This window comes from Palaemon carinicauda, chromosome 43 (assembly GCF_036898095.1).
Source record: "Palaemon carinicauda isolate YSFRI2023 chromosome 43, ASM3689809v2, whole genome shotgun sequence".
NCBI lineage: Eukaryota > Metazoa > Arthropoda > Malacostraca > Decapoda > Palaemonidae > Palaemon > Palaemon carinicauda.
In genome coordinates this window covers 25,790,100-25,808,747 of record NC_090767.1, presented here as the reverse complement: position 1 = coordinate 25,808,747, position 18,648 = coordinate 25,790,100, and the positions used below count along the sequence as shown (strand labels likewise).

At 49.1% G+C, this 18,648-nt stretch overlaps 1 protein-coding gene across 2 annotated transcripts in view; it reads right to left on the bottom strand.

The window, feature by feature from the left end:
- Nucleotides 1-18,648, bottom strand: part of LOC137633404 (elongator complex protein 2-like) — a 273,506-nt gene that overhangs the window by 246,197 nt on the left and 8,661 nt on the right. For both annotated transcript variants that reach the window (XM_068365630.1, XM_068365629.1), the window contains exon 2: nt 16,391-16,652. In XM_068365630.1, the coding sequence (XP_068221731.1) occupies nt 16,391-16,652 (262 nt within the window). The remainder of the gene's footprint in view (nt 1-16,390; nt 16,653-18,648) is intronic.

Below are 18,648 nucleotides of genomic sequence, written 5' to 3'. Positions count from 1 at the left end.
CGCTCGCGCGGGGTGGAGAATAATGGCGCTCGCGCGGGGGGGGGAGAATAATGGCGCTCGCGCGGGGGGGAGAATAATGGCGCTCGCGCGGGGGAGAATAATGGCGCTCGCGCGGGGGAGAATAATGGCGCTTGCGCACTGGAGACTGGTGACACGCGTGCGGGAGAGTATTCGCGCAGGATTATAACGTTGAGTGCGCGGGCACGCGGGAGAGAGTTCGCTCGCAGCTATGCCAGCCGTAGGGCGCGCGGTGGAGAGAGTTCGCTCGCATCTATGCCGGCCGTAAGGCTGCGCGCAGGAAAAAGATCCCTAGCGCGCGGGCGCGCAGTTGAATCATGTGGGGCGCACGGGAGCACAGGAGAATGTTGGTGCGCATCCCTTGGAGAAGATGGATGAGTGTTCGCGGGGGCACACACGCGTAAGGGAGAAGGCTGGCGCGCAGGTGAGCGCTAGCGCGTTGGTACTGGTTGGCGCGTGGGAGAAGCCAGCCTTGCTGACTTCCCAGAAGTACTGCTTTCAGTAGATCGTTGGGGTGCAGGTTTTACCTGGCGCATATGATGATGCGCAGCATGGCGTGCAGGAAAGTTGGATGTTGGGCACGTATGGGAGCGGGCAGGAGACTGTTGGCGCAAGGAAGAGCACTGGCTCGCAGGAGAGCCCCATTTTGCAGGAGGTTTGCACGCAGGCGAGTGTTGGCGCGCAGCTGGGTGCGGGCGCGTAGGAGAATGTTGGCGCGTAAGCGCAGGGCGCGTGGGCATAGTTTGCGCAGGGCGCGTGGCCATAGTTTGCGCAGGGGCGCGTGGGCATAGTTTGCGCAGGGCGCACGGGCATAGTTTGCGCAGGGCGCACGGGCATAGTTTGCGCAGGGCGCACGGGCATAGTTTGCGCAGGGCGCACGGGCATAGTTTGCGCAGGGCGCACGGGCATAGTTTGCGCAGGGCGCACGGGCATAGTTTGCGCAGGGCGCACAGGCAAGAACTGGCGCGCAGGAGAACGTGAGCGCATGAGGGCGCGCATAGCGCGTGATGGAGCTATGCTCTTGTTGGAGCGTACACCCTTGATGCCCTGTGTTAGGGTTTAGTGATGGGGCCTGACAAGCTACTAAGGAGCGTTCGTCAGGGCTCATTGGCGCGTAGCGTATATGTTGTTGGCGCGCAACAGCGTGCTTTGGTGGAGCCTTGTTAGGCCCATGTAGAAACGGCGACGGCAGGTCGGCAGGTCTGTCGGGTGGAAGGTCGACGTGTCCTTTAAAAGGACGACCTTCCAGAGAAGGAGATCGCGAATGATCTGCAGAGAGGTCCAGGACCAATGCAGGAGCAGTGATGGATGATTGGTCTCGAGGCTCCTCTGCGGTGGACTGCATCGATAATGTTGAACCAAAGAAGCGCCTCCTCACCGCAGGTGAAGGAAGGACTCTATGGTGAAGAGGAAGGCGAGCATTCCGACAAATGCGCCCTCTGGAGGCCGTTGGATCAGCAAGCTGACCTTCTGCAGTCCTCCGAAGAGGAGTCTCTGTAAGTGAACTCCCCCGAGGGAGAGAAACATTAGCAGGAGAGACTGACGATAGACTTAGTTTCTCCCTCGTAGGTTGAACATGAACAGGAGAAACTAAGCCGTCAGCTACCGTGGGGTTTGAAGAGGCAGAGGTGATGGGTGATACCGCATTGGATACCTCTGACACCACAACGTCGGCAAGAGACAGAGGATCAACCTCTGACGGTGACGACGATTGCTTGACAGCGGCACCCAATCGGATGTAGTTAAAGCAAAACCTCCTTGGAGGGCGAACCTGTAAGCCCCAAGGAGGACCAAAGCTGAAAAATTATATTTTCATAATAAAATAACTTTTTGAACATACTTACCCGCTAGTTATATAAGAATGGCTATAGTCCCTTGGACGCTCCGCAGAAATTCTAAATCTCGTGGCTATCGCAGATATGCCAGGTGTACACTAGCGCCCTGGCGGTATATAGGCCAAACTATTCCAAACACTTCAGACCTTCCATGCCTCTTGGTCTCTAGAGGGGAGGAGGGCGGGATTATAACTTATATAACCAGCGGGTAAGTATGTTCAAAAATTTATTTTATTATGAAAATATCATTTTTAAACATAAAACTTACCCGCTGGTTATATAAGAATGGCTGATTGACACCCTTGGTGGCGGGTCAGAGACAGCAACATGATTGGAAATTTATGTAAGAGTTAAATATAACCACTTAAGAGGTTCGTACCTGATAAGGAAGCTGACTTCAATGGTTCTCTGTCTCATTCTGTCTGCTATCCTTACGAGATCCAGCGGTCCACCCAGGGGGCTGAAGATCTCTAGGAGCTGTCAAACGGTTCAATAACCTATAACATGACAGGACCTCAACTAATACCCTTGTTCTGGGTGCTCTCTAGGAACAAAATGACCACCTGACTAAATCAAAGATTGCGGAAGACTGCCGACCAATCTTCACGTACAATCATCAGAAACATATATAACAGTTCCAAGAGAAGAACTGGGGTACTAGGAATTTAGGGAAATATAGTGGTGGATGTTTCACCTACTACTGCACTCGTTGTTACGAATGATCCCAAAACGTAACCGTCCTCACCAAGAGACTGGAAACTGTATTAGTAATGCAAGGCGAATACAGGATTACTCCTTCAACAGGCTGTATGCACGATGCTTTGCAGAGAACAGTTATGTTGAAAAGTTACAGAAGCTCCCACAGCTCTAAATTCATGAGTCTTTACTCTTTTGACAGCTTAATGTCCGCCTCACCACAGTGTGAGTGAGCCTTTGTAATTAAAGTCTATAAGGAACGATAGGGCGTTTTAGACATAGATAGCGCAGGCTTCTTGACCGCGCACCAAAGAGCCTTGAATAGTCTCTTAACTCCTTTAGTCCTGTCCTGATAAAACTTCATCGTTTTAACCAGGCAAAAAACTCTCCTCAACCCTTCACAAACCATATTCAAGAGGATAGTGATCTTGAAAGATTTAGGCCATGGATGAGAAGGACGTTTGTTAATGACCAAGAATCCAGGTTGCAAGGCACCTATGGCTTATTCATTCTGAAGTCCATGTTCTTGCTAAAAGAGTGAACTTCACTGACTCTCAACTGTTGCCAGACTTACTCAGAAAAGTCTCCAAAGTTAGACCTTAAAAAAGAAACTGAGTGTAAAGGCTCAAATCTGTCACTACCGCGGAATTCCAGAAACGACCTCTAAATTCCAGGCTGGCGAATCTTGCTGACGCTTCTAAGTCCTCTCAAATGATCTGAGAAGATCCATAAGGTCTTTATTTGATAGATTCAATCTCCTGCGTCTGAAGACAGCTGCCCGCATACTCCTGTACCCCTTGATGGTCGAGGAGGAAAAATATGCGGTTTCTTCTAAGGTCTAAGAAGATTGATTGATTGATTGAAAGTTTTCTGGCATCCTGACATCTAAGGTCATTGACGCCGATACCATTTATTGTATATGAAAATTAAAAGAGAATTCGATTAAAACCATAAAAATTAAGAAGTTATTAAAATAGTTAAATAGTTTTCAGAAGACCTGCTTCTGAAATAAATCTAAAAATTCCGCTCGCATAGTAAGACACATCATGTCCAAGAATCTTGGCAAGGATAAACCTGCCATCCTCACCTCGAGCCTCAAACAGATATCTATTTCTTAAGTTAGTAAAATTAGGGCATTCGGTCAACAAAGGCCTCACTGTTAAAGGTACTAAGCAGTCCTCGCAATACGGTTGGTGTTGGCCCTTCAGCAGAAACTCGTGTGTCAACCGTGTGTGACCAATACGGAGACGACAAAGAGTCGTCTCCCATTTTCGGGGAATCATGTTATACCTCCAAGGTGATATGATATTTGTTACTTCCCTCATTTTATTGCCATCTTGACTGTCCCAGTGCTGTTGCCATTTATCACAAACCAATTTCTTGATGTAAGGTAGGAGATCGTTACATGGAATGGGATACATCCTTGGTAGCAACTCGGATGCCGCATTCTTCGCCAGTAAATCTGCCTTCTCATTCCCAGACACACCTACATGTGCTGGAACCCAACAAAATCGAACAGTTATACCTTTCCGTCCAATAATATAAAGCCATTCTAAAATCTTTAAAACTAGAGGGTTACTAGAATTAAAAACTTCTAAAGCTTGAAGAACACTCCTCGCATCACTAAAAATTGTAAAATTACCCTCCTTTTCCAAAGCTATTTTCTCAATAGCGGTTAATATGCCATACAGTTCGGCAGTAAATATGGAAGCTGTTAGAGGAAGTGCACCTCTACAATTAAAATCATTACTATGTACTCCAAATCCAACGCCAGCATCAGATTTGGAGCCATCAGTATATATAAAAGTCGATCCCCTATGTTCTTCGACATGTTCCATAAAAAGAGACCTGGATTCTAAGTCAGTCATATTCTTCTTAACTCCAATAAAGTATTTACAAAAAGATATGTCAGGTAATTTCCATGGAGGCGTTGATGATACCTTGAATGGAAGTACCTTATTTCTAATTATATCCAGACTATTTAAAAATCGTTTCACCCGAAAGCCATAAGGTTGAGGAGATTTTGGGTGCAACTCAAAGAATGATGCGTGTCTTACAAGGCTTGCAGTCTGAAAGGCTAGAGAGCTAGGGAGTCTTTGCAATCTAAACCAATACCGAAGAATGGAAGACATTCGGTAAAGGTCTAGAGGTAACTCTCCAGCATCAACAAGGAGACTTGGGATAGGCGAGGTTTTAAAAGCTCCAGTAGATAATCTAATACCTGCATGATGTATTGAGTCTAATATTTTTAACCGGCTTGGGGTGGCTGAGGAATATACCTCACAACCATAACTAATTTTGGAAAAAATCAAGGTCTTGTATAATTTTAAAATAGTATTGCGGTCTGCCCCCCATGATGTATGGGCCAATACTTTTAAGATATTCAGAGCTTCAACACATTTAGCTTTTAGCGCTTTTAGGTGAGAAACCCATGTAAGTCTACAGTCAAATATCAAACCTAAAAATTTGGTTTCCGATACACATGGTATCCGTTGTCTAAGGTCTAAGAAGAAATAGACCACTTGTGTTCAAGAGTTACTAAATGAAGAGACTGCTTTAGCTCTACACCACTTCATAAAACCTCCTATTTGGGCTGCAAAACCTTGAGGCAAAGGTTCTTTGTACAAGCGATAGCCTCAGCTGCCTCCTTCAAACAACCCTCTAGATCTTAGGGGTTTTCCAAAATACTGGAGGCAGCCAGACCTAAAGCCTGATGGTTTAAAATAAAGCGGTCGTGATCCTGACACGGGGAAACGGACTGATGACATGCTTCCAGCATGCACTCAGCATGGTCCCAGCATGAGTCCAGTATGGTTCCAGCATGCTGCGTATGCTCAACATGTCGTGAGTGTGTGTCAAGATCTAGACCGCCTCCCGAAACGCGTCCAGATCGGTCGCCAGAAACCGACATTGAAGCAAGGCTTGTTGAAAAGTAGCATTAACAACGTGAACCTCATGCTGTGAGGTTAAGACCTGATCGCGTGTTACCATCGAGGGTTCGACATACTTAAAGCCAAAAGCTTGACGCGAGGGAGCATTAGCTGCGTGGCCAGAGAGACGCGAAGGAGAGACAATAATCTGTCCATACTGCTGTGAGAAAAAGACTCGACTGTATGCGTCTAGCATGCGACCATAATGCCGTATGTGCTTGCATTGCCGTAAGGTGTCAGCGTGCTGTATGCGTTCACCTTGCCGTGAGGATACAGCGCTCTGTTTTCGTCTCGCCTGTTGCAAATCTACAGCGTGCCGCGAGGAGGCGACTGCATCGCGTCCGGTCAGTGGCGCAAAGAAGCAACTGTTAGTCTATCATGACGCGGGAAAAACCTGACTGACCTTATCCAGCATATGTCCAGGCTGACACATGTGTCTAGGTTGCTTAGGATTTCAGATTGACCAGTTTGCCGAGAGCTGTCTGCGTGTAGCATGCGTCTGCATGAGTGGTAGTCGCGTGTCCCGCAGACCACGAAGATGAGACAACTTGTTGAAAGGATCAACTTTGACTGTCAGCGTCCAACATAAGACCAGACTGGCGTCTGCGTCTGTGACTGCATGAGGGGGAGACCAGAACTGGCGTCTGCGTGACGTCTGCCGTAAGGGAGAGACCAGACTGCCACATGCGTCTGCTCTAACCCTTCCCGTAACACGAGCATATCTCTGCGAGGAAGTGTTGCTGAGCATCGGAGACCTACTCTGTCTTATACTATTGGAAGACTGTTTCTTTGGTCTATGGTAGTCCTTAGACTCTTTTACGAGAAATTTTTTACCCCGAGAATCGTAAATACCAAAAAGAGATGAAATAGACCTCTTTTAGCTCAGACCAAACCTACACTAGCGGGGCAGCGTGTGCGCCAACTCAAGCGTGAGCGATAGCTGTGAGAGATCATCAACCGTAGTTCCGTCAGCGACCTGGGAAAGTCCCTATGACATTTCCAGCGCGCCTTGTGCGCGACCTGAACGTATCTAATGCTGCGAGATACCGTCAACAGTAGTCGCTAGACCCCAGAGGAAAGTACTAGACATTCCCCCAAACTGGGGGAGGAGAAGAAGCGTGAACAGAAGCAAACTGAGCACCTTTTCCCCCGATGAACTAAGTGTCCTACACGATTTTGGTGCTGACACGTCGCCTTCTTTTGAAAGGAAAACCTCCAGCGAACATCAGTTACTGCAGGATAATTTATTAGAAAACATACGACTCCAGAAAGGTCTTGGACGTATTGGTTGGTGACTACCAAGTCTAGGTTTTGCGTCCTTCGACGAGGACAAACTCTTTCTTCCCTGAAAGTGTGCAAGATTCCAGAGGAAGAGCTAGGATTGTATGCGACTTGTCTGACTTCCACTTCTCACGTGGAAGAAAACACGCTCGATTTCTTCCAGCTTAAGCATCGCGACACGCCTGCTAAGATGGTAAGTCCTGTTCGCGTGCGTACATGACGAGTAACTTCCTAGTCTAGTAGACAGGGAAAACGTAGAACGCCATCCTCGTCAGGGAACTGTGTCCTATTACGCAGAAAAAAGTCACAAGATCCGTGATACCATAACGATGACGAACTGATCGCTTCAAGACATCCAAACTTCGCTCTTCTCAAGAGACTATGTCACATGGTTGTGACGTCATAGTTCGACAATCGTAGGCGAAGAAAAGAGCTTTAATTCATCATTCCAAAGCGGAGAGGGAACGTCTTGGACTGCATCGAGAGGATCGCTAAGTGGAACATACGTTTAGCGCACAAGGTCCGCGATATACCTCAGCCTACCGACATTCCTTCTCCCAGGGGTTGGGAAGTAAGGAAGAGGTGTCGGGCTAGGAGAAGGACGAACACGAACAAACACCTCCTCCAGTGCACTGTGCTATGTTTACGAGTCACTGAATAAGAGCGTTTTAAACCATAATACTGTACATTAAATCATAAAAGATCTGCCCATGGTGGGAGATATACTCTTACGCTCTATTCTCATAAAGGCCTTAATGCACTTCCTACTGTTTCAGCTGCAGGCGCTGCTACACCAACCTCTACAGTTAGGTTCGTTACTGCACTGAGGATGCGTTATTGCACTGACCTATCAGCACTGTCTCTTTACACTGTTACTCTTCTGAGAATGATTTAATGTTAATTTATCTATTTTCTTAGTTCCTTACTGAGCTATCTTTCCCTATAGGAGCCCTTTGGGTTAAAGCATCTTGGTTTCTCAACTAGGGTTGTAGCCTGGCTGGAAATAATAATAAAATAAATAGACACACCTTCAACGCAACTAGCGAAAACTCTGAAGTCGCAACGAGGAGCAGCAGGTATAAAATAACAGGGAAACTCTTCAGAAAAACTCTCATGAGTTTCTGAAAGTCACTCCCTTCCTCCTACAAGACTCTATCCTAGGAAAAGAAGTCTTGATTCCTAGGAATCCACTCCTTAGGATTCTGAATTCGGACCTCAATGCTTAGAGGTTTTAATTCTAGTTCTCCCAACCAAGAATTAGCCCAGCAGGCCTTGATCCGAGAAAATAATATCTTTCTAGTTAAGATTTATTTCTTAATATAGCGCCTGGAGCAACAATAACTCAACGCTAGACGGTCATGGTTAGGTAGACATCAAAGTCTATTGCCATAGGTAGCGAAGCGTCCACACTGATGCTGACGCTCCGCTCCGTTGACGCTTCGCTCCGTTGACGCACCGTTCCGCTGACGCTTCGCTCGGCTCTGCTGTCTGTTATGTCGCTTGGTAGCATGCTCTGCTGCCTAGCGAACGTCAGCGCGCCTGAATAGACTGACACTAGGCGCTATGAGCGGTCGGTTGGCGTTGAGCAGGTACTCGAAGCGATGCATCCACCTTCTCCCACCGTTGAACATTGCGGCTGGTAGGCCGCCTGTGCGACAACGAGTCATTACCGGAATCGTGACACCCAACCGCACTGCCAACGGCAGGCTGATAAGACTGCATAAACGAAGATAGTTGCTGTTTCATGTCTAACAGCAAAGACCAAGGATCAACCGTAGGCGAAACGAATGCAGCATTATCTTCATCGATCCCATAGCGCTCCCCACTGTCGGGAGACAAACACCCATCTGGTGGAAGCGGAGGCACTATGTCCGCGCCGCATGAAACGTAACACACGCAAAATGAATCTAATTTTGTTTTCAGCTTCGCGCCTGAAGCACGCGTTTAATGTTAGAAAACACTATTACCTCGCCTTATCTATAGCGAAGGTGAGCGTTCTGGGGATCGACAGAAAATGCTTGAGGGGACTTCTGTTCGGGTCTTAAAAGACTGTAATGCCCGGCTATCTTCTCGATTCCTTTCGCCGTTCGACTTAACTTCTCCCCTGGGTCCGGGAGCTTGACAGAGGTCTAAGGCTGGGAAAACGACAGGTCCGAACAGAGGCACCCTCCACTGAATAAAATTCACTGCCTAATTTAGCATTGTACTCTTTGGTAAAAATGACAAATTCGTAGATAATTTGTATTTTTCCTAACTATACAAATCTTAGCTATTTACATGGGGTAATTACTTCAGCGTAGCTGAATGACGAGCCATAAGAATTTTAACGAGGGTTTACTACCCCTCCGCTAGTTAGCGGGGGTAGGGAGGGGTAGCTTGCTACCCCTCCCCCCTCACACACACAGTGCGTGCTCCACTTTACTTAGAGGTAGGACTTATCTTGCGGGACAGGGCTGGCGGGCAAATATGTGTAACTAGCTTAGGTTTGTATAGTTAGGAAAAATACAAATTATCTACGAATTTGTCATTTGTTCCGTAACTGGAATACAAACCACGCTATTTACATGGGGTGACTTAGCCCTTAGGAAGGGTGGTAAGTCCCTGCCATACTGGCTTAGGCTTGCCCGGGGATTCCATATTCGAGCGTTTAAGTACTCAGACAATAGGGAATCCCTGCTCCTCGCTAGCGGTTGTGAAACTGCCGCGGCCTACGTAAGGTGTGTGAGAAGGTGAAAAGTGACACGTCCTAGGAAGTTGACCTGGAGTTCCTCAGAAGGAAATCTAGGCTAGGACTCTCCCAATACCACCTCGTCAGGGTATGGGGACATGACAGTATTACACTTAATACTAGGAACACAAGGAAGCATGGTCTACCTGCAGTGGTTTGAGGTCAGCTGTGCAGAGAACCCAGGATGCTGCTTTCTTCGGGGAGGAGAGGATGAAGAAAAGAATAAGGGCCAGACAGATCTTTTCATTCATGCAGACTAACACCAGGTAACAATGCCCTCAACCTTCTGCTACTTGTCCATTAAGGAGCCTGAGGTTTAGACCAGCTGATGTGCAGCCACCACAGGGCCGATTGAAAATGTATCGAGCCTCCTGTGGGTCACGTCTTGCAGGTAGTGGGCTGTGAAGGTGGTCTAACGCTTTAACACCCCCGCTTGCAGGACCTGCGTCACTAAATGATACTTCATGAGGGGCAGGGACGTAGCTACGCCCTTGGCATCATGCGCTCTAGGGCGATGTGACGGAAAAGGGTCAGGATTCAAGGCCAGGTGTATTACCTTGCGAATCCATGCTGAGATGGAGTTCCTGGTGACCCCTCTCTTCATTTTCCCAGTGTCCACGAACCAGGCTTGAACCTGGGGACGAACTGCAGCTCTTCTCTTAAGACACAACCTCAGACTCCCTACTGGCAAGGTAGGAGATGGTCTGGGTCATCTGTTACAGGACGGAGACTCGAAACCTAGAAAGAGTCGAACAGCGGGTCCGGCACTCCCGGGTTCTGAGTCTTGGCAACAAAACTCAGGGACGAACCTGAACGTTACCTCCCCCTATCCCCTTGAATGGGCGATGTCGTATGAGAGACCATATGACTCGCTTGGCCGCGGCTAAGGCTAGCAGGAACACTGTCTACCCGGTAAGGTGGTGATCTGGAGCCTTACGTAGTGGTTCGTAGGGAGGTCTCTTTAGTGACTTGAGGACTCGAACCACGTTCCAAGGAGGAGGTCTCACTTCCGACTGAGGGCAGGAGAGAACATGGCTTCGTATGAGAAGAGAGAGATGCAGCGAGGAAGAAATGTCTATCCTTTGAGCCTGAAGGCAAGACTTAAGGCTGACAGATAGCCTTTCACTGGCGAAACTGAAAGGCACATTTCATCCCGCACATACACGAGGAGCTCCGCTATTGCTGGAAGTGGCATCGTGTGGAGGGATACCCTTTCCACGACACCGACCACAATAAACTCGCCCCTTCGCCTGGTAGACTACTGCGGAAGAATTGCGCAGGAGTCCAGACATCCTGTTCGCAACTTGTTGCGAAAATCCTCTCTCTTTGAGGAGATGCTGGATAGTCTTCCGGCGTGAAGTCGAAGCGAAGCTACGGCTTTGTGGAGGATGGTGGCATGTGGTTGCGTGAGTAACCTGTGACGTGGAGGGAGTTCCCTCAGAGGTTCCGTAAGGAGTTACAGAAGGTCTGGTGAGCCATCCTACAAGATGCCCTAGCGGAGCTACGGAGGTCATTGAGAGACTGACCGATACTCTGGTCTTGTAGAGTACTCTCCTCATCAGACAGAACGGGGGAAGGCGTACACATCGATGTTGTCCCACCGTTGTTGGAAGGCATCTCAGCAGAGGGCCTTGGGGTCCGGGACTAGGGACCAGTAGAGCGGGAGCTTGTAGATCAGTGCTGTAGCGAACCGGTACACAGTTGGGGAACCCCACAGAGTCGGGACTTTGTAGGCTACTCGAGGATCAAAAGACCACTCGGTATCCAGTATCTGTGTCGCACTGCTCAGACTGCCGGCGAGCACATTCCTTAGCCCGGAATGAAGCGAGCTGCTAGGGTGATCGAGGGGAACTCGGGCCATCTCAGTATCTCTACTGCAAGCTGGGATGGCTGTTCTGAAAAAGTACCTGCCTGTCTGAGCATATAAGCCATCACTGTGGTGTTGTCGCTCCTCACAACCACAGAGTAGTCCGCCAGGCTTGGTGCAGCTACTGAAGTGCCAGGAACTCGGCCTTCATCTCTAGTAGGTCTAGAGAAGGTACTTTCCTGGTTCTGACCACCGGCCTGAGGTCCTGTGGTTCAGAACGTGGGCCCCCCTTTCTTTGATGCGTCCGAAAACAGCATCAAGTCTGGGGGGAGGACGAGAAAGTCCACTCCCTTTCGTAGATTCTCGTCTGCTACCCACCACTGGAGGTCCGTCTGTTCCGGTTGTCCCATAGAGATCAAGGTGTCCGGGGAGTCGTGTCCCTGACTCCCCTGCGAACTGACTCACCACTGGAGAGAACTCATCTTGAGGCGACTGTTGGGAACCAGACAGGCCAGGGAGGAGAAATGGTCGAGGAGACGTAACCACGTTTGGGTTGGAAGTTCTTCTCGGGTGAGGAAAGGTCTCGCGACCTTCCTCAGCCTTGCTATCCTGTCGTCTGAAGGGAAGGCTTTGTGGAGATTGGTGTCTATGACCATGCCTAGGTATACCAGACTCTGAGAGGGCTGCGGAGAGGACTTCTCGAGGACCCCCATGATCCTTAGAACTTGGCAAAGTCCGAGAAACTTGTCCCGATGGCGAAGAAGGGTTGCCTTCAAGTCTGCTAGGATCAGCCAGTCGCCCAGGAAACGGAGGGGACGGATGCCGATCCTGTAAGCCCATGAAGAGATCAGAGTGGACACCTCGGCGAACACTTGAGGTACTGTGGAGAGACCGAAGCACCGCACCTTGAACTGGTAGATCTTGTCTTCCAGGCATAAACCAAAGTACTTCCTTGAAGACGGGTGGACCGGGATTTGGAAGTACGCGTCCTTCAGGTCCAGTGTACACATGAAGTCTTGTGGTCTCACTGCAAGACTGACCGTGTCTGCCGTCTCCATACTGAACGGAGACTGTTTGACAAACCCGTTCAGCGTCGAGAGGTCGATGACCGGTCTCCAGCCTCCAGACGCCTCCTCACAGGGAGGAGTCGATTGTAGAAGCCTGGGGACCCGTCCACAATCTCTTGGAGAGAGTCCTTCTACATGGCCTGGACTTCTGCCCGGAGGGCCTGTCCCTTTCCTGATCCCTACTCAGGGAGGAGGGAGGGGCTCGTTACCGACACTGGATCTATTGAAGGAGGCAAGCTCAGAGAGCTGGCCCTCGGCCTTGTCTCTGGCGCTCTTCATTCCCTGAGACCAGGGCAAAGCTGCACTGGCCCTAGGGAGTTTCTGGATGCCGTAGATTCGGTCCAGGACCGTATCCTTCCCTTCACAAGGAGGAATCTCTGGGTCTGGGATCCCCTTGAGGTTCCTCATGAGGGTCAGGACTTACCAGAACGCATATTCTGACTCCTGGAGCTCTCCTCCTGACGGACTGGCAGTGAGGTCTCCCGTCCCCAGAGGCTCTTCCTGGGGAGACTCGCAGACATTCTCCAAAGGTCCATCCGGTTCCTGTCGGGTCCTTGCGGAAGACTTGGGAACAGTCTTCGAGTCCTTCGGTTCCCTCCTAGGAGGGATACAGGACTCCAGCAATGAAGGATGTAAGGCTTTCGCCAACTCAGTACGAGAAAACTTCTCAGGAAGAGGAGGGGATTCCCCCATTGGTGTGATGGGGGAGAGGACCGGATCTTCCGACTCTCCTGGGGATGGGTAATGCTCATCCGCAGGGGAGGGGGGGAGTCTGAGGAGGGATAAGAGCCTTACGTATGGGCTCGCGAAGAGACAGGATAGTCCTTGGAGGAGATACCACGTCAGGGATTCCTCTCTTCCTCTTCAGGGGGAGAGGACGTTGCCACTGAATTGTGGCCCCAGTCAGAAAGCACAGGCTTCATCGCCTGCGAAAGAGCTCTGACAACGGTGTCAACCCAGGGCTGCTGACTGACAGTCGCGCCGTCAGATACTCCCTCTGGAGGGAAGAGAATCGTTCGATTCCTTGGAGGAGCTGACACATGAGGGTTCGCCTGTAGAGAATCTGCAATGAAGGGAAAAGAGTCCTTAGACCTGTCCGGAAACCTCCCCTCCTCCGGCGAGCACGCTGTTCTGCACTTGCGGGTAGGGGATCGCGATGATGGCCTGTTCAACAGAATCCCTGATGTAACTCGGGCGTGATCGCGTTGGCGATCGGTGCGCCGATAACGCTGGTGATTGCGCGAAAAGCCCTGTCCTTGGTAGCGCGTGAATGAACCGTGCGTAACAGGATATGCGCGCTCGCGCGCACGCGTACTCGCGTGAACGTGGGCGTATCGGCGATCGCGCGCGGGAAACCATCGATGCCCGCGCGGACAATCCTCGGTGCTTCCGCGCGTAGAAGATTGTCGGCGCTAGCGCGAAAGAAGATCGTTGGTGATTGCGAGCGGGGAACCATCGATGCCCGCGCGCGGATGATCTTCGGCTAAGTAAGACGATCATCGGAGCTTGAGCGCATAAGAAGATCGTGGGTGATTGCGTGGGGGAACCCATCCCGCGCGCGGACGATCTTTGGAGCTTATGCGCAACAGAAAATCGTCAGCGCTTGCGCGCGACTGAAGATCGTTGGCGATTGCACGCGGGAAACCATCAGTACCCGCGCGCGCACGATTTTCGGCTATGAAAGACGATCGTCGGCGCTTGCGCGCATAAGAAGGTCATCGGCAATCGCGCGCATAAGGTCATCGGCGATCGTGCGCGCGCAACACGATCTTCGACGCTTACACGTGTGTGAAGATCGTCGGCGCTCGAAATATAATAGAAGCGCGGACAATCTTCAATGATCGCCCGCGGTTTCCCGGGCGCGGATGATCGTCGATGATCGCGCGCGGGCGATCGTCAGCGCTTATGCGTATGAAGATTGTCGTCGCTTGCGCGCCTAGTGCGTCTCAGAAGATCATCGGCGCGCGCGCGTAACTGCGCGCGTGCGCTTGATGTCAATCGTTGCCCGCACGCGGACGATCTTTGACGATTGCGCGCGGAAAACCCCGCGCGGGTGATCCTCGATGATCGCGCGCGGGAAACCATCCCACACGCGGACGATCTTCGGCGCTTACGCACGTATGAAGATCGTCGGCGCTTGCGTGCCTAGTGCGCATCAGAAGATCGTCGGCGCGAGTGCGCGCGCGCCCGTAACTGCGCGCGTGCGCTAAGTTGAAGGATCGGCTAACTCGTAGATCAGGAACTGGGATGAGTCCCTAAAAGGGAGGGCATCCCCTGAAGAAGACCAAGGCAGGTCTGCGTCAGAGAGCCGACGATCAACTGGAAGTACTGCTTGACACTCCGAGGAGTGGTCTCTATGAGGGACCTCTCCCGCGAACGGGAGAGGTGCCCATCGTAGAAGAGACTTGGAGACACTGCAGGCTGAACCGCTGGTGAGCACCTGTGCGCTATCTCAGGAACTTCAACGATGTGCGCTAATGCGCAGGGAACGTTGGATAGCAGCCTCTGGAACAGGATGTCTCTGGAAGGCAGTCTCAGGAACAGCAGTCGAGCGCTAGCGCGCAAGCGAACGTTGGCGCGCAGGGGATACCTGGCGCTTAAGGGACTTACTCACGATGTGAGAAAGCCTCTTCTGCCCCGAAGGGATCGGAGCCCTTTGGATAACGGGAAGTGTGGTCGCTCAAAGCGCGTCAGCAGCCAGGAACGGATACGGCAGGTCAGCAGGTCCACTAACTAGCGGAGGGGTAGTAAACCCTCGTTAAAATTCTGATGGCTCGTCATTTCAGCTACGCTGAAGTAATTACCCCATGTAAATAGCGTGGTTTGTATTTCAGTTACGGAACAATTAAAAATTAACAAAATTTCCCCAGGGAGGAACTCCAAAGAGTAACCCAAAGGGAATAGCATAAAATAAGAATAAAGAATTAAGTATGCGCCCTCCTCCCCCACTGACATTCACGGGAGAAGGGGGAGGGCGGAGTAACAAAAATAAAAACAGAATTATAACAGAATTATAATTATCTAAATCAACTAAGAATGTTCACTAATAGTAAGAACCACTGACCCCCAAAGGGAAGTGTTCCCCACAGAGAAGCTGAAAAGTTAAAAAAACAATTAGATTCCATTAAAAATAATTGAGACAAATAAGCGGAATAGCAACGGGAAGGAGCAGCCGTAATAGTACGTAGTAATAGTAAGGGGTGAACGACCTCAAGTAGAGAGAGACCGTAGTCAATCTAAACTCCCACATTCCCTTCGCTGAGAATCAAAGTTCCCCGTAGGAAAGGAGGCACAGCGAAGATAAAAGATGAATGAAGAGAGTCCAGCTATGACGATTCCCCACGGCGGCCGAGTTAACGGAAAAGCCGAAGGAACGACTGAAGGACCAAGAGGGAGAGGCCGTACCCCATGACGAGTAACCGTGGTGGCCTTGCACTACACAAGTGTCGTTGTCGTACATCACACACACAGCACAAACACTGAAAAGAAAACTTACTACCTTTCTATACACAAATATATACATAAACATAAAGAATGTTTATATATATATATATATATATATATATATATATATATATATATATATATATATATATATATATATATATATATATATATATATATATATATATATATATATATATATATATATATATATATATATTACAAGTATAAGAAAAAGTAAGTAAAACAAAAACAAAAGCATTAATGGCTGTCAAAGAGGCGAGGGTGAAAGCAGACACATCCGGCTACCACCCGAGCCGATAGTAAAGTGAGCTCAGCACACAGGTGTGTGTGTGTGTGTGTGGGGGGGGGGGGTTTAAGCAAGCTACCCTCCCCTACCCCCGCTAACTAACGATGGGGGTAGTAAACCCTCGTTAAAATTCTAATGGCTCGTCATTTCAGCTACGCCGAAAGTAATACCCATATTAAATAGCATGGTTTGTATTTCAGTTACGGAACAAAAGTATATCATCATGACCACTTGGATTCTATCAACACAGAACACCAAGTGATCCACTACTCACCTTTGATCATTGGACCAGCCCAAGGCACTTCTGATCTCAAGCCTCCATGACCAGCTAAGATAGTATCGAGCAACACAGATGTCGTCACGTCCTTGTCGCCGGAGGAGCGGTTTGACTCGGAACACGACGCTGCGCAGCCTCAGAACTTTGTCTTCCCTGTCTTCCGCATCCTTCGCGTCGTCTCCTTTCTCCAGCACCGAGACTTTCCAGACACGAACGGAGGAGTCCTTCGAACCGCTGGCAAGCAATAATCCGCCATTATCTGAAAGGTAATAATATTTATGCTCAAAATGCTTTCTCAAAACAAGTAAAAAGAGCTACCTGAATATTTCCAACATTTCATTCAAGTCTACGGACCAATCTTTTGCATAATCATATTTTGATTCTAAAATAAATTTTTGAATATACTTACCCGGTGAATATATAATAGCTGACGTCTCGGACGGCTCGACAGAAATACAAAAACTCGCGAGCGATCGCCATGAAGGTTGCGGGTGTGCCCACCAGCGCCGACTATCGGCCAGATACCGCATATACATGTAAACAGCCTCAGTTCTTCTCATTCCGCTGGGTCTCTATCGGGGAGGAAGGGAGGGCCTATAATTTATATATTCACCGGGTAAGTATATTCAAAAATTTATTTTATAATCAAAATATCATTTTTAAATATTAAACTTAGCCGGTGAATATATAATAGCTGATTCACACCCATGGTGGTGGGTAGAGACCAGTATTAATACAATATAGGCGTATATGCTTAGAGTTTTTGACAGTTATATTATAACAAAACCCAAATAAATATAGGTACCTGGTAAGGAAGCTGACTCTGATGATTACTCTGCCTTGTTAGTCCGCTTTCCTCACGAAGCCCAGCCATCCTCTCAGGATGCTGAAAGACTCCCAGGAGCTGAAGTATCCAGGGCGACAACCCATACAACAGGACCTCATCAAAACCCTTAATCTGGGCGCTCTCAAGAAATGACATTTGACCACCCGCCAAATCAAAAAGGATGCGAAAGGCTTCTTAGCCTTCCGTACAACCCAAAACAAAATTAAAAACATTTCAAGAGAAGATTAAAAGGATATTGGAATTAAGGGAATGTAGTGGTAGAACCCTCACCCACTACTGCACTCGCTGCAACGAATGGACCCAGTGTGTAGCAGTCCTCATAAAGAGTCTGGACGTCTTTTAAGTAAAATGAAGCGAACACCGACTTGCTCCTCCAAAAGGTCGCGTCCATAATACTTCGTAAAGATCTGTTTTGCTTAAAGGCCACGGAAGTTGCTATAGCTCTTACTTCGTGCGTCTTGACCTTAAGCAAGTAATGATCTTTTTCACTCAAATGAGAATGAGCCTCTCGGATTAAAAATCTAATAAAATACGATAAAGCATTTTTAGACATAGGCAATGATGGCTTCTTAACTGAGCACCACAAGGCCTCAGATCCACCTCGTAAGGATTTGGTACGAGCTAAATAAAACTTAAGAACTCTGACTGGACACAGTACTCTTTCAAGCTCGTTGCCTACGATCTCTGACAGGCAAGGTATATCAAACGACTTAGGCCAAGGACGAGAAGGCAGTTCATTTTTGGCCAAGAAACCAAGCTGAAGTGAACATGTGGCTTTATCTGTAAGACGATGTTCCTACTGAAGGCATGGATCTCACTGACCCTTTTAGCCGAAGCCAAGCACACTAAGAAAAGCGTCTTGAGGGTGAGATCCTTCAGGGAGGCTGAATGCAATGGCTCAAACCTGTCGGACATTAGGAACCTTAGGACCACGTCTAAGTTCCATCCAGGAGTTGCCATACGACGCTCCTTAGAGGTCTCGAAGGACTTAAGGAGATCTTGGAGATCTTTATTATTGGACAGATCTAAGCCCCTATGTCTGAACACAGAAGCCAACATGCTCCTGTAGCCCTTAATAGTGGGCGCTGAGAGGGAGCGAACATTTCTCAGATGTAGGAGAAAGTCTGCAATTTGGGCTACAGAGGTACTGGAAGAGGAAATGGATGATGACTTGCACCAGTCTCTAAAGACTTCCCACTTCGACTGGTATACCTTGATGGTAGAAGCTCTCCTAGCTCTCGCAATCGCTCTGGCTGCCTCCTTCGAAAAACCTCGAGCTCTTGAGAGTCTTTCGATAGTCTGAAGGCAGTCAGACGAAGCGCGGGGAGGCTTTGATGAAGATCCCTTACGTGGGGCTGCCGTAAGAGATCCATCCTTAAAGGAAGACTCCTTGGGACGTCTACCAGCC